Raw genomic sequence first — 17086 nt, forward strand, 5'->3', positions numbered from 1 at the left:
GTATTGTACTTGTTACTAAAGTCACTAAAATGGCAGATCAAGGAATACTACATCTACATTACAAGGAATACAGAATAAACCACATTACTTAGGCAGTAGGCTATCACAAATATGTACTAGTATTTGAAGACCAAAGCTGTCTGTCACTCAGGTTCACCAATCACACTTGGTTAGGTTGAGTTAATTCCCAACCAGGTTGAAGTAGTATATTCCACATTAGGAGGGAAAAATGAGACAATCACCTAAAATTGTACCTCTTGTGGACCTGTCAGGCAGTGACATTGGCAGTGGTCATGAAGATATATTGTTTAGACTGCTTCTGCCCGTCTGCCTGAAGAATACAACATGATGAGCAGCCATGTGGGGAAACTGAAGGTAAATATAGTGTTTATAGTATGTTTAAAAATTAAACTACAGTACATCTGCTTTATGTCCATTTTGATTGCTGAATACTGTGAAAATATTAAGTTTTATTGATATCACAAAAATAATTATGCAAACCTAAATATGAATTCCATAATCAAGGTATTGCGAAGGAAGATAAACCCTGCCCCTCTGGGTATTCTCAATCATAGAAATTTATGGCACAGAAGTAGGCCATTCGGCCCATCGTAACTTTGCTGGCCAAAAAAGAGCCATCCAGCCTAATCCCATTTTCCAGTTCTTGGTCATAGCCTTGTAGGTTACGGCACTTCAGGTGTCTAAGTACTTTTTAAATGTTCTACCAATTACTTTAAATCTATGCCCCCTGGTTATTGTCCTCTTTGCTAAGGGAAATAGATCCTTCCTATCCACTCTCTCTAGGCCCCTCATAATTTTATACACCTCAATTAAGTCTCCCCTCAGCCTCCTCTGTTCCAAAGAAAACAACCCCAGCCTATCCAATCTTTCCTCATAGCTAAAATTCTCCAGTCCTGGCAACATCCTCATAAATCTCCTCTAGACTCTAAACCAAGCACATCTTTCCTTTAATATGGTGACCAGAACTGTACGCAGTACTCTAGCTGTGGCCTAACTAGTGTTTATACAGTTCAAGTGTTACCTTTTAGAAAGAAGTTTTTGATTTCTTTAGGAATGTGATAAAATGTGCATAATGTGGACATCCACCCTGATAAGGTTAGATAATCCCAACAGAGTTCATTTTTCCACCCCCCATTCAAGCCAACTTACTGCTTTATGGTCTTCAGGTTGGAGAGAGGATTATTCTATTTGATTTACGAAAAAAGATGCTGCTACTCTGTAGAAACCAACTTTTTACCTGTTGTGGGTTGCAATTAATCTGTATAAAGTAAAAATAGTCACTGTGGTCCCTTGTAAGGTTTATGATGGTGAGAAAAAGTTAAGAATGCAGTACAAATAGCTAATTTATCTGAAATATGGCACTTTCCCCCGTCCCCCCAATAATTTCTGATGAAAATGATCATCACGGTAGTAATCCTCATCCAAGTGGGCAGGAGATTTTGGGCTGTATTCTGTTTTATGACCACTGTCAATGCTACTTTGGGATAGGAGGTGAGCCAACCAAGCCAATGTTTTCCCTTGCAGCTGTGTACTTGCCAAACTACTTTCAAAGCAGTAGCAGGTAAGGTACAGTGATGGGCTACTTTTATCCTGAATTGACGACTGTCTGGGTGGGAGTTAGGTACCTTGTATAATTTATGAAATTTTTCAGTTTCCATTTTGCTTAATAATGTACAAATTGATTAAAAAAAATTAAAGCTCAACACATTCTTTAATATACAAATGGACTCTTCATAGTGTCATAACAAATGTGTGTAATACTATATTGTGAACTTACAGTTTGTAAAATCATGTTCAGTTGAAGAAGTTTCCAAAGTCTCCAAAGTCTGCCTAGTGTTATCTACAGATTTAGATTTTGCGTATTTGTATATTATCTTGAATCTTAACTGATATATTTTGGTATACCAGTGAAACTGCTGGTTTGGTTTGATTTTTTTTGCAGCGACTGAAGGCAGCTTTAATACAACAGCTTCCTCAGGTTACTAATGATGATAATACCATTGGTCAAACAACTAGTACAGTGAGGATTCAGACAAAGGAAACTCACCCACAGTCACTGCAGCAGGCTGCAACTTCCACGACTCAACCAATGGTATGTAAAAAAGATCTTCAACTTAACGCTAATGAATCTACAATAATTTTCACTTGCATAAAACTGTGCCATGCTAACCTTTTGAGTAGTTCTGAGTATCATCAAAAAAAATTGCATTTTTATTCATTAAAAATATTATTCTGGGCATCCTAAAAGAAAAAGAAAGACTTGCATTTATATAGCGCCTTTCACGACCACCGGATGTCTGAAAGCGCTTTTCAGCCAATGAAGTACTTTTTGAAGTGGAGTAACTGTTGTAATGTGGTAAACGTGGCAGCCAATTTGCGCACAGCAAGGTCCCACAAACAGCAATGTGATAATGACCAGATAATCTGTTCGAGTGATGTTGATTGAGGGATAAATTTTGCCCATGACGCCGAGGATAACTCCCTTGCTCCTCTTCGAAATAGTGCCATGGGATCTTTTACGTCCACCTGAGAGAGCAGATGGGGCCTCGGTTTAATGTCTCATCCAAAAGACGGCACCTCCGACAGTGCAGCACTCCCTCAGCACTGCATTAGAGTGTCATCCTAGCTTTATCTGCTCAAGTCCCTGGAGTGGGACTTGAACCTATCTACATACTGGATTACCACAATGTTATCTTGAACAGTTTTGACTTTTTAATCATGTTTTATTCCAATGGTAGAAACCTAATCGCACAACGGTTAAGATTACCTGCACCTGTAGAAACGCATTTGAATTGTTTTGGAGAGTACAAGTTATTCACAAACGAGGAAGACCATTCAGCCTATCTTGGCTCTTTCATCCAGAAAGGCCCTAAAAATCCTTCCATTGTAGCATCCAAATGCTTCTGAAATGATTCCAGGGTTTTTACCTTCAGTGCTCTATCCAGGAGTCCATTTTGTGTATTGATCACTCTTTGTGTGAAGAACTTCTTGATGATAATTCCTAAATATACCTTTCACTAATTTAAACCCATGTTCCCTTGTCCTACTTTCGCAATTTAGGTTAAAGTAATTTTCTGAATTTACCTTTTCCATACCGTTTACTATCTTATGTACCTCTATAGGATCACCCTCCGATGCTTTCTTTCAAGGGTGAAAAGCTCAAGTTTCTCCAGTCTTCCTACTTAACTCAGACCTTTGACACTAGGAAGCAGCCTCGTGGCTCTTCTAAGCACTGCCTCCAGCTAGAATGTCAACCCTTGTGTCTCGATGACCAGAACTGGATACAGTACTTAAGGTGTGGTCTGACCAGAGCACTATACAGTTTGATCATGACCCCCTTTGACTTCTATACTGTTTTGGCTAAAGAATCCAACATTGTCATGGCTTTCTTGATTGCTGCCCTGAATTGGTTGGACATGTTGAGCATTGAGTCTACTAAGACTTTTAGGTCTTTTTCAACTCATCCCTACTTAACTATTTTGACACTAAACAGTGGATTTGTGTGCCAATACATATGATGAATGTAGTCCTTTTTAACCAGCTTGTTCAGTTTATTTTTTTTTGGTGGGGGAGGGAACAGAAGGGGAGGGACATCTCATTGCATTGTCTTGCCACATCAAGAGATACTACACAGGACAGGACTGACGCTAAAAGCTGTGGAGCAGGCTTTTCTCTAAATGCCAAGGCTCTTAGCAGGCAAAAGATTGTGTGAAGGTAAATTCTTTTGAATTGTATGAATGTTAAGGGCAACTAATTCCCTTGCCCAGTCCTTGAGTTGTCTTTTTTAATCCCTCTCTTTCCACACTCCCTCCAATTCATGATTCTTCACTATGGAATGATGTACCTATATAAGACACAAGAAGGCAGTACATAACAACCTCAAACAAATGCTATAATGACAAATCACAACAGTATCAATCATTATGTTTATCTCTACAGAAATTCAAAAAATAGCATTTGGCTTGTTACACATGGACTTTTCCTTTTTGTTTACCTGTTCTTTTCTTGACAAAGTGTCCTCTGCCAGAAAGGAAGCAGCTTTATTAATCATATCAAGTATGTACTTTGCTATTTTAGTGTTATTGTTTCCTTCTGGTTGTCAGATGGGAAACTTGTTGAAATCTTGCTGCCATTTTGCTCTTATGGAGCCCCATGCCATTCTGGAAATTATTTATTTTTATTTCAAATGACTAAAGCTAAGTCAGTTATCAGCTCCAACAACCATATCCAAGAATAATTCCTCCTTATATTAAAATACTTGAAACAAAACCAGAGGCTTCCTTAATGGCAGCTTTATCAGTTGGAAGAATTGCTTCTTAGCTTTTATACTGTATTAAACCTAGGATCCCATATATGTTCTTTTTACGCTTTATTAAACTGTCTTCTCACTTTTAAAGATGAATGCATCTGAATCCCTCACTCTGTGCTCATCTACTCCATTTAAAGTTTTACCATTTAGTGTATATTTCATCTCCTTGTTTGTCCTCCTAAAATGTATCACCTCACATTTTTCCACATTGAATTTCAGGCGTAACTTTCAATTTCATCAGGGGCATATAACTGGAGATATCAGATTGGCCCTCTATTGTACAACCCACCCGATTTTCCTTTCCATTGAAGTCAATGTAAAAAAAAAATCAGGCAGGATGTATAACAGGTGGTCAATTCAATACTGCCAGATTTACTACTCTATGGAAGTTGAAGCTTAGCAGCTAAATTTCATCCACCATCGATCTGCCCAATCTACTGACGTGTCTACGTTACTGAACTCACTGAAGTCTTCAGTTAACCACACTCCCTACTTTGTGTCAACTGCAAATGTTGTCATTATGCCCTGATACTGAAGTCTGGATATAATGCCAAAGTCTTTCATCGTTAGTTCCTGTCTCCACATTTATAATAGAAACTGCCAATGTAAATTTCTCATGCTGTAATGACTCCCCATACACACCACCACCCCCACCCCGCCCCTGCCAATTAAGATGCTGCAGCACCACCACTGGCAGGAAGGTATATTTCTATTGTGACCAGTTTGCATCAGCAGTTTTCATTATAAATTCCCAGGTCCACATTTGTAATGGGAATATAAAAAATAGGACAGAAGGTATAACTAAGATGGGGACTGAATTACATCTGTGTGCTCTTGACCAATTATCAACCTGCTTTTAACTTCACTTTACCTGAAGACTATATTTGGTCTTCACTCCCCATGTGCAATGCCACAGGAGATTAACTGTATGAGAGAGGTGCTAAACCTATACAAATTATTGGCTAGGCCCAGTTTTGGACACCCTACTAAAAGGATGTCTAGAAAAAGAGGTAGAAGCAGTGGATTTAACACTAATCCTTGGCGGACACCACTGTGCATATTCCTCTAGTACAAATAACATTAGTTAATCGCTACTCTGAGTTTCTGTCCTTCAGCTGACTTCAAATCCATGCTGCCATATTCCCTTTAATACTGTGGGTCTTAATATTACAGGAAACTTTTTTTAATCCGGCACCGACGGGACCGACGTGGTGCCGGTTCATCAAAAATTCCGGATCACCGAGCGCTATAGTAAAAGATACGAGAGCTGAGAGCTCCGTATAAAGCAACAAACCCTGTTGCTTAGCAACAGGTTCAGAACAATGGCCACAAGTTACAAGCGTCTCTGTAGCTTAGCAACAGCTGCAGCCACACCCTTGCACAGCAACAGATGGAGGAAGGCAAGTAATATGAAGTATGAACCTACTCCTGAATTTTGCCGGATAACCGAGATTTCCGGTTATTTAGGTGCCGGTAAATCGAAAGTTTCCTGTATCAACAAGTCTTCTATGTTGCACCTTATAAAACAACTTTTGAAAAAATATACATACCATCCACTGCATTTCCTTTATCAATGGACTCGTATTGCCTGAAATGTATCACCTCACATTTGTCAGATGTGACTTGCCTTTTACAAATCCATGCTAGCTGTCCTTAATTAACCCATGTCTTTCTAAGTGAGTATAAATTTTACCCTGTATAATGGACTCTAGAAGCTTATCCAGTACCAATGTTAGGCTAACTGGTCTGTAGTTACCTGGTTTATCCATTTACAGGAAACTTTCTGGTATCCGGCACGGACGGGACCGACCTGGTGCCGGTCCATCAACAATGCCGGATAACCGAACGCTATAGTAAAAGATACGGAGCTCAGAGCTCCGTATAAAGCAACAAACCCTGTTGCTACAGCTTCAAAACAATCGGCACAAGTTGCAAGCGTCTCTGTAGCTTAGCAACAGCTTCAGCTACACGCTTGCACAGCCACAAATCGAGTAAAAAAAGTAACTAAAAGCAAAAAAAGTTATCTGAACCGACTCCTGAATTTTGCCGGTGGATAGAGCGTTCCGGTTATTTAGTGGCCGGTTAATCGAAAGTTTCCTGTACCTCCTTCAAAAAACCTGTTACATTTGCAAGCCTCCAATCCTTTGGCAGAACTTCCATATCCCAAGATTTTTGGAAGATTGTGGTCAGAGCAGCTGCTATTGCCTTTCTAACTTCCTTCAGCATACTAGGATACACTCTAACAAGGCTCAGTGCCTTTTCTATTTTGAGTTCCATTAACTTCTTCAGAATGAAATTACTTGGATTGATGAATACTAATGTGGCTTTCCCTTGGATCGACCTGGTGGGGGCGGGAGGAGCGAGAAAGAGGTAATGAGAGTAGAGATAGGTCCTGGCTTTTTATTATACTCTATGTGCCTTGTAAATTCCTCGTTGAATTAAAAATTAATTACCTGTATATTAGAAAAGAAAAAACCCTTTTCTCCAGGTAAGTGAAGAAATCTCTCTCTTTCCTTCCTCAACATGCTAGAAAATAAACATATTTTGCACAAGAATGTGGAATGTGGCCGTGACGGTCCGGTGCTGAGATCGCTCTCCCTGTTTCGGGTGGCCAGCTCTCGCTGCTCGCTCCCGCAACCGGAGCAAGGTGCTCGGCGAGTCGGGCAGAGGCAGCGCAGCGCGGTGAGCAGCAGCAGCAGCCAAGCCAACCCGCTGGAGCACATCGGCCGGCAGCTCCTCGGCGGGAAGGAATTGCGACTGGGAGGAGGGGAGCCGAGCATGGCGGCCAGAGGCCGATCCGCGAAGAGAGAGAAGTAGGCCCCGGGCCGTGGAGCGTGGAGCCGGCGACGGTGAAGAGGAGGCCGCATTGGAGCATTCACATCCCGACGATGTGTTCGGCGAGTCGGGCAGAGGAGCGCAGCGCAACGAGCAGCAGCAGCAGACTCACGACACGCTGCAGCACGTCGGCCGGCAGCTCCATTTCAGGTAACTCGCAGTCCGGATGGGAGGAGGGGAGCCGGGCATGGTGGCCAGAGCGGGAGAAGCAGGCCACCACACGTGGAGCCGGCAACAGTGAGGAGGAGGCCGCAGTGAAGAGGAGAACAGAGCGGCTGAGGGACATCGTGCTCCCACTGCCACGGGAAGCCATTGTATTGACTCTGAACGTGGCGCTGTTTGTATAGCTGACGCGTCCCTACGGGGAACAAGCATTCCATTGTACTTGTTACATATGGCAAATAAATCTAATCGGAATCGGAATTATAAATTGTTTTATGGCACAGTAGGAGGCCATTTGCCCCATTACTCCTATTATGACTTTCTGAAAGAGTTATCTATTTAAACCCATTCCCCTGTCCTTTCCCCATACACTTTTATATTTTATTCTTTTCCAAATATTTATCCACTTCCCTCTTAAAAGCTATTCTGGATTCTGTTTCCACCTCTATTTCCGATAGGATGTTCCATGGCCTAACAACTGTCTGTGTAAAAACAAAAAAAATCTCAAACCTCTCTTTGTTCTGTTAGTGATTAACTTAAATTTATGCACACGAGTTACTGACTCACTTCCCCATTTCCCTTACCAAAACCATCATAATTTTGAATGCCTCATCAAGTCTCCCCTTAGCTTTCTAATGAAAAGAGCAGCAGTTTCTCTAGTCTCTCCTCATAACTGAAGTTTTCATTCCTAGCGTCATCTTATAAATCACTTCTACAACCCACGGCTTTGATATCACTTCCCCCCCCCATCCCCCACCCCCACCCTGCCCCCCATCCCCACAACTGGTACAATATTCTACTGTGGCCTAATCACAAAATGATACAGTGCAGAGGAGACCATTCAGCCCATCCTGCCTGTGCCAGCTCTTTGGTAGAGCAATCCAGTTAGTCCTATTCCCCTGGTCCTTCCTCATAGCCGTGTAAATGTTATCGATTCAAGTATTTATCTAATTATGTTTTGAAAGTGGTTATTCAATCTGCTTCCACCACGCTTTCAGGCATTGCATTCCAGATCACAGCAACTCACTGCATAAAACATTTTTTCCACGAGTCACCTCTGGTTCTTTTGCCAGTCACCTGAAATCTGTGTCCTCTGGGTACTGACCCTACTGCCACTGGAAACAGTTCTCTTTATTTACTCCATCAAAACTATTCATGATTTTGAACACCTCTATCAAATCTCCTCTTAACATTCTCTGCTCTAAGGAGAACAACCCCAGTGACGTAAGAAAACTACTAGGCACTCGGTCTGAGTATTAAACAAGGCTTTAATCAACTGTTTTTCAACATGGAGGTCTAGTTGTGTCCTTCACTAGTTCATGTTAAAGAATGTCCTGAGCAAGCTGGGCCCATGCCCGAGTATTTATACTCTCCCTGGACAGCGCCACCAGCAGGCCGCCCAGTATTACTTCAAAAGTCATTTCCACATGAATGACAAGATTCATGTCATTCTTCCCGCCTGAAAGATTGGAAGTCCGGCGGCTTCCTTCTACCGAATTAATCGGACTAAGAATAGACGCAGTCATTTGGATCTCCGTTGGAGGCCGGAAGGCACGTCTCCTCAGACCGTGTTTTGGTCCCTGGGTCGCTCGGTTCATACCAGCGGGCCGGCAGAGTCCGTGTCGCCTTGATCGACCTCCAACGGAGATCCAAACGACTGCGTCTATTCTTACTCCGATTAGTTCGGTAGAAGGAAGCCGCCGGACTTCCAATCTTTCAGGCGGGAAGAATGACATGAATCTTGTCATTCATGTGGAAATGACTTATGAAGTAATACTGGGCGGCCTGCTGGTGGTGCTGTCCAGGGAGAGTATAAATGCTCGGGCATGGGCCCAGCTTGCTCAGGACATTCTTTAACAGGAACTAGTGAAGAACACAACTAGATCTCCATGTTGAAAAACAGTTGATTAAATTGACGCACAAAAACTACTGGGCACTTGGTCTGAGTATTAAACAAGGCTTTAATCAACTGTTTTTCAACATGGAGATCTAGTTGTGTCCTTCACTAGTTCCTGTTAAGGAATGTCCTGAGCAAGCTGGGCCCATGCCCAAGTATTTATACTCTCCCTGGACAGCACCACCAGCAGGCCGCCCAGTATTACTTCATAAGTCATTTCCACATGAATGACAAGATTCATGTCACCCAGCTTCTCCATTCTTTCCACGTAAATGAAGTCCCTTATCTATGGTACCATTCCAGTAAATCTCTTCTGCACCCTCTCTAAGGCCTTGACATCCTTCCTAAAGTGGTGCCCAGAATTCAACACAATACTCCAGCTGAGGCCTAACCATTTTTTTAAAGGTTTAACATAACTTTCTTGCTTTTGTACCCTATGGGCTGGATTTTGCCAGTGCTCAGAGGGCGGGTTTGGAGGCGGGTCTGCTGTCAAAATAGCAAAGATTGACCGGGTAGGAAACTCACTGTCAACCCGCCTCCACGCGAGTCTCCCAGGTGTCGGGTCTGTCAGCAGAGAACTGACCCGACACCAAGTGGCAGGGGAGACAATTGAGCTCATTAACTGGTTTGTTAACAGCCAATTTAATGGTATTTTGAGGCTTCCTTCCAATTTTACATGCTCCCCCATGGGTTATCTGCTACTCGGGGAACACGCCAGCTCACCCTGGCGTGAGTTGAGTCTGTTCTGATGTATCTGATAAGCTGACAGCTGCAGAAATGGTGTAAAGGATGCCATGTTGCAGATGGCCAGTTTCAGAGCGCAGAAACTATTGGTTACTGCATTTGTTAGACATACAGAGATTTCTTTAGCTTGCAAGTGTTTAGAACCAACTGTATGTCCAGTGCCACCTCATTGGAACAACCTCTCTCACCATTGACAGATCGCTTCTGTCATCTCACCTGCAGCTACCATCTATTGCAGCAACATCGGTGCCCTAGAAACTATCTCACCTTGCTCCTCTGATTCCTTCCACACTCAGCCCAACACCAACATCATCAGGCACACCAGCAGCACCAACAACAATACCAACCTTCTGCGCCATCACCTGATGCTGCACAGCACACAGGGCATCAGCCCCTGACAACATTACTGCCCGGGAGGCCAGCGATGCCATCACTGTGGTGTATGTGCCTTTAAGAGCAATTATGGTGTATGTGCCTTTAAGAGCCCCAGGTGTGCGTAATGCCAGTAATTGCCACTTGGGCTATATAAGCCTGTGTATTGTGTATATCCTTTAGAAACCCCCCCCCCCCCAGACTTGCTTAGTAAATACCTATGAACCAACTCCTGTCTTCAGTATCTTTATCTACACACGGACACTACAGTGGTGACGAAGTGGAAACGGACTTACCTGCAATTCGGCAGCACCTCAAGGACATCGATTCCTCCAGCGTCCAGAAGACTCAAGGAAGTAAGAGAAACTGTGGTTTCACCAGCTGGCCAAGCTGGTGACAGGTACTGCGCTAATCCTTCCTGGGCGTCAGGCTGGAGCTCCAGCGGCGGGCTCTACAGTGGAGACAGGCAGCGAAATCGGAGGCAAGCAATAACGGACTGGGAGGGTGCACTCGAGAGATGGCCGGCGCGGCAAGCAGGTCAGCGTTTAGACCTCCGTCGGGAACGAGTCTCCAACAGTGAATAAACGGAAACCACAGTAAAACAGCGTTGTTATCGGTAGCAGCGGCGGGAAAGGGCGGGAAGCGCCATATCGTTGCTACAGAGAGAGAGAAAAAAAGCACGGGAAGCGCCATATCTTTTCTGAAATGCCTAAATCTGGTAATATTGAGGCTTTTGATGGCGAAATAGAAGATTGGACCACATACGTGGAAAGAGTAGAGGTTTATTGCACTGCAAATGGAATAACAGATGAAAAAAAAGCTTCAGTACTTCTGAACTTAATGGGCGCGAAGACATACGGGCTGTTATGAAATTTAATCACTCCAGCCAAACCAAAGGACAAGACTTTTAAAGAAATTGTTGATACCCTGCAGGAGCATTTAAACCCAACACCGCTGCTGATAGCGGAACGATTCAAGTTCTTCAAGAGAAATCAACACAAGAATGAAAGTAACGCTGATTACCTAAACAAATTAAGAAAGCTATCAAAGTACTGCCAATTCGGAGCAGGACTATCGGATTATCTTCGAGACAAATTTGTTTGCGGTCTCTTAAGTGAAGGAACACAAAAAAGACTGCTTTCTGAAAAAGATTTAACATTGGACAAAGCTTTCAGTATGGCTGTATCATACGAAGCAGCAGCAAAAGGAGCTGCAGAGATACAACAAGAGACACAGGACTTCGGCACCCATAAAATGACACAGGAGTTCGGAAGATGTTATCGCTGCGGCAGATCCACCCATAACCAGAGGGACTGCTGGTTCAAGGGCAAAGCATGCAGGCAATGTGGTAAGATTGGACACATTGCACGGGTATGCCAATCTGGACAAAATAAATCCACTGACAGAAAACAAAAAATCAATAAAGAAAAGTACAGGAAGGTACAAATGATGACGGACAATAGCTCCGAAGACCAGAATAGTGATAGTGACTCCGGAAACAAGAGACTAAGCTGTCTCAAATTACATAATGTACTTGCCAAAGAGGATTACCAAACCATTTGGGTTACCCTCACAATAGCAGGGTCCCCAGTTAAAATGGAGCTAGATACAGGATCAGCTCTAACCGTAATAAATCGACGAGATTACGAGAGGCTATTTTCGCATATACCTCTAAAAGACACATCCATTATCTTAAAAACATATACGGGGCAGAAAGTCTACCCCAAAGGAAAAATAAGGGTGCCTGTGGTATACAACGGCAAAGAAATACAAAAGTTGTATTTATACATTTTACAAGATGGTGGTCCACCGTTGTTGGGACGTGAATGGATAAGGAAGATACGTTTAGACTGGCACTCCATTCAGGCACTGACGGTGACCAGTAAGGAAAAAAACAATGATGACATCATACCTGAACGATTAAAAGACATCTTGGCCAACGCCAAAGAAGTGTTTCAAGAGAAACTAGGAACCTTGAAAGGCATCACCGCCTCAATAAAAGTGGAAGATACAGCAATTCCAAAACTTTTTAAGGCAAGACCGGTGCCATACGCAATACGTCCGGCAGTCGAGGCAGAGCTGAAGAATTTGGAAAAGGCAGGCGTATTATCCAAAATAGATTGGAGCGAATGGGCAACACCCATCGTTCCAGTCATGAAAAAAACATTGAAAAATAACTGAGGAACAGAAAAAAATTCGCATCTGTGGGGACTTTAAGGTGACTGTAAACCCGGTCCTTCACACGGTACAGTATCCTCTTCCGAGGATAGAAGATATTTTCGCCTCACTATCCGGAGGGAAACGTTTCACAAAAATTGACTTGGCACAGGCATATCTACAGATGGAGGTTGAGGAGACCTCTAAAAAGTATCTCACAATAAACACACACAAAGGCCTGTACCAGTACAATCGACTGGTTTTTGGAATAGCATCAGCTCCAGCTATCTGGCAAAGAGCTATGGAGCAAGTCCTGCAAGGGATTCCGGGGACTCAATGCTACCTAGACGTCATCCTTATAACAGGAGAAAACGACAACGAGCACCTTGCCAATTTGGAGCAGGTGCTCACTAGGCTGAAAGAACGGGGCCTACGAGCAAATCGCCCCAAGTGCGAATTTTTCCAAAATCAGATATCATATTGTGGCCACATAATTAATAAGGAAGGGTTGCATAAGTCACCTGAAAAAATTGAAGCAGTTATAAAAGCCCCAGCACCTGAAAATGTTTCACAATTAAGGTCATTCCTGGGATTAATAAATTACTATCATAAATTTTTACCGAACTTATCAACTATTCTACACCCTCTTAATGATCTTCTACAGACAGGAGTGATTTGGAAATGGAACGAAGACTGTAAACGTGCCTTCCATAAATGTAAAGACTTAATCACATCCGAGAAAATTTTGGCTCATTACAACCCATCACTACCAATCAGACTGGCGTGCGATGCATCCCCTTACGGCATAGGAGCGGTATTGTCCCATAGATTCCCTGATGGCTTGGAACGGCCGATAGCTTTTGCGTCACGCTCATTGAACTCAGCTGAGCGTAACTATGCCCAGATAGACAGGGAAGCACTCAGCCTGGTATGGGGAGTGAAGAAATTCAACCATTACCTACACGGACAAAAATTTACCTTGCTGACTGACCATCAACCCCTCATCTCCATATTCAACCCTAAAAAAGGTGTCCCCATTATGACGGCACAAAGACTACAGAGGTGGTCCCTTTTTCTAGGGGCACACCAATACAACATTGAATACAAAGGGTCAAAACAGCATGGGAATGCTGACGGTTTATCACGCCTACCGTTGCCAACGATAGAAGAGGCACCTACAGTAGACCCAGTAGAGATATTCCACTCTACCATAGTGGAATGTCTACCGGTGACAAATTCTGCCATTGAAAGGGAGACAAGAAATGACCCTACTCTCTCACGGGTCTACGATTTAACAGTGAAGGGATGGCCAGCACATGGCGAACCACTGTTGCCAGCATTCTCGCAAAGAAGAGAACAGCTGTCAGTGTGCCGAGGAACCTTGATGTGTGGATCCAGAGTGGTGATTCCACCCAAACTCCAGGATAAAGTGCTAAAGGAGCTTCACGAGGGGCATCTGGGTGGAGTGAAAATGAAGAACCTAGCTAGGGCGTTTGTATGGTGGCCAGGTATCGATGGAGACATCGAAGACATGACCAAGAGCTGCCTAGGATGCCAGAAGGTCCAAAATGCTCCGCCACAGGCCCCTCTACATCCATGAGAGTGGCCCTCATCTCCCTGGCAAAGGGTGCACATCGACTTTGCTGGTCCATTTATGGACTCAATGTTCTTAATCGCAGTTGATGCACACTCCAAGTGGCCGGAGGTAATAAAGATGTCCTCCACCACCAGGGAAAAAACCATCACAGTATTAAGGACCATATTTGCCAGGAATGGGCTGCCGGAGCAGATATGTTCTGATAATGGGCCGCAATTTGTGTCCGAAGAATTCAGAAAGTTCTTAAAGAACAATGGGGTAAAGCACTACACGTCCGCCCCATACCATCCCGCCACCAATGGATTGGCTGAAAGGTTTGTCCAGACCTTCAAGAAGGCCATCAAGGCCATGGGTAATGAAGACATAAAACTTCAGCACAAGGTGGATAACTTCTTATTTGCATATAGGAATGCAACGCATATGGTTACTAACCAAACTCCCGCCATGATGTTCTACAATAGAAACCTAAGATGCCGGCTGGATTTGGTCAAGCCCAACATCCGAAGGGACGTGGAGAACCGGCAGTTTCAGGGCATGAATGAAAGGCCAACTAGGGCCTTCCAGATAGGCCAACCGGTTTTGGCCCGGGACTACCGTACCGAGAAATGGCAGCCTGGAACTATCTGCACACGATTAGGACCACTGATGTATACCGTGGACATCGGAGACAGCATAATAAGGCGCCATGCTGACCAAATCATCAAGTCATCCGAAAAGGGACAACCTACACCACCACTCTATACATCTAACGATGAAGTAGAGATACCCATATCTACCTCCGATCCGGTGGTACTGGAGCCCGATGAACCCGACACTGGCCTTCAAGCCGAATCAGCCTTGCCAGAAGAACCTACTACACCACCAGAAACTACTACACCCCCGAGGCGTTATCCGGACCGAGTCAGGAAGCCTCCTGAGAGACTAACTTATAATTAATTAATACAGCAATGTATATTATTTTGCATATAACATGTAATTAATAATTACTTAAAATATGATGTACTAGTTAGCTAGAAGGGGAGGAATTGTGGTGTATGTGCCTTTAAGAGCAATTATGGTGTATGTGCCTTTAAGAGCCCCAGGTGTGCATAATGCCGGTAATTGCCACTTGGGCTATATAAGCCTGTGTATTGTGTATATCCTTTAGAAAACCCCCCCCAGACTTGCTTAGTAAATACCTATGAACCAACTCCTGTCTTCAGTGTCTTTATCTACACACGGACACTACAATCACCATGGCCAGATTTACTTCACTTGATGCTCTTAACCCTGGCTGCCACATGATGCGCCAGGTTGACACCACCCCACATTAGCAGTGTGAAGCATCCCTTCAATATCCAAACCATTCCATGCACACTCCTCACTATAGTGGGGGAGGGGGGTTGGTGGGGGAAGTTACGTCTCAACATTCACTGGAACTCAGTAAGCCATTTCTCAAGGTGTGCACAGATCTGTCCAATAAGGGGCAGTGTTGAAAATATAGATTTCACTGTAGGACAGCACATTACCAGAAACTTCACATGACCATTGGCTAAACCTCTTAAGTGCCTACCCTTGTGTGTTGTAAGTTGGTATGCTTGCAGTAGGATGAGGGCGAGTGTGAGGGGTGGCTAGTGAGATGGGGAAGTGATAATGTAGCTAGAGAGGGATGGGTGGAGGTGCAAGGTAAGTTGGTGTAAGTAAGGAGGTGCAGGAGTAGGCTAGGGAAGGTAGAGTTATAGGGATGTGTTGAGTGGCACAGCAGGGTGAGTTTGAGTGTGGCTTTGCAGTAACGTTTCGTGATCCACTGAGATCATTGAAAGGTTGGCGCCACTGCAGCCGGGGACTCTTGATCACATCCCTGCTTTTGCCCTCCTGTGCAATGTGCAACCAGGCTGCTTTGGTTTCTTGGGGAGGTCTCTTCCGCCCTTGGAAGGAAAGAGAACCTTCCTGCATGCTGTGACTCCCTCCATAAGCATATGGAGGGAGTCATTGGAGAGCTTGGGTGCAGCTGTGCACCTCTGTGCAGTGCTTGTCAGTGTTTGCAGCACCTCAATGCTGTAAAACACTGACAGAACTACTGTCAAACTCAATGTGGCTGTGGTCCCTTTAAGAAAACCGGCTGATGACGCATCATCAAATGACATCATCAGACCCACTTCCTGTTAATTGGCCAGGAAGCCCGCAGGGCGGGCTTAACAACACCAATCAAGGGAAAATCCCTTTGACAGAGTGGCTGCAACTGGGAGCAGGACTGGAACCCGGCAATCAGCTATCCCAACACTGCTGAGAAAATCCAGCCCTAAGTCTCTATTAATAAAGCCATGGATCCCATGGGCTGGATTTTAATTCAGGGGCAGGTTAGGGTCGTGTAACCCGCATTTTGTGTTATCCACACGAATCTAAATCGATGTGGGAGATTGATGCGATTTTAACTTAATTGGACAATTGAGTTCCAGCGTGTGGGAACCCATGGCCAATGAGTTTTTCCCGTCTGAAAGTCGCATCCGATGACATCATCATTGCTGCAGCTGCATTTAAGGTCTGCAACAAGCCTTGCTTCTTCTGCAGACTGCCAACCTTTGGCCTTTGCTGCTATAGGGACCTGGAGGCAAAATGGCCAGTGAAAGACCTAGGTCTGCTCCAAGATTTGACGACGTTGCCCTGCAGGCTTTAGTGGAGGGAGCAAGAGCTCATAAGGAGGTGCTCTTCCCTTCATCAGGGAGGAAGAAGCCTCCCCACCAGACCAAGGCTGTGTGGCTGCAAGTGGCAGAGGAGGTCAACTCCTTATCGGTAACCCGCAGAACCTGGATACAGTGCAGGAAGAGATTTCATGACCTTCAGCGCACTGGAAAAGTGAGTATGAATTTCCCATCACCCTCAATCTGATCCCCATTGCCTTTCCTCACCAGCACTCAGCTTTTGCAATCTCTTCCTCCACATCCCACTTGACACTGACATCCATGCACCCTTACCCATTCCCTCTCTCTCTATGGTCACATTCACATAACTA

At 44.2% G+C, this 17086-nt stretch overlaps 1 protein-coding gene across 1 annotated transcript in view; it reads left to right on the forward strand.

The window, feature by feature from the left end:
* The window catches only part of atf2 (activating transcription factor 2), a 134517-nt gene that overhangs the window by 102070 nt on the left and 15361 nt on the right, over positions 1 to 17086 (forward strand). The window contains exon 8 of the mRNA XM_085986139.1: positions 1964 to 2113. Coding sequence (XP_085842265.1) covers positions 1964 to 2113 — 150 coding nt within the window. The remainder of the gene's footprint in view (positions 1 to 1963; positions 2114 to 17086) is intronic.

This window comes from Somniosus microcephalus, chromosome 4, assembly GCF_052327205.1.
Source record: "Somniosus microcephalus isolate GS21.2 chromosome 4, FLI_Smic_1.0, whole genome shotgun sequence".
NCBI lineage: Eukaryota > Metazoa > Chordata > Chondrichthyes > Squaliformes > Somniosidae > Somniosus > Somniosus microcephalus.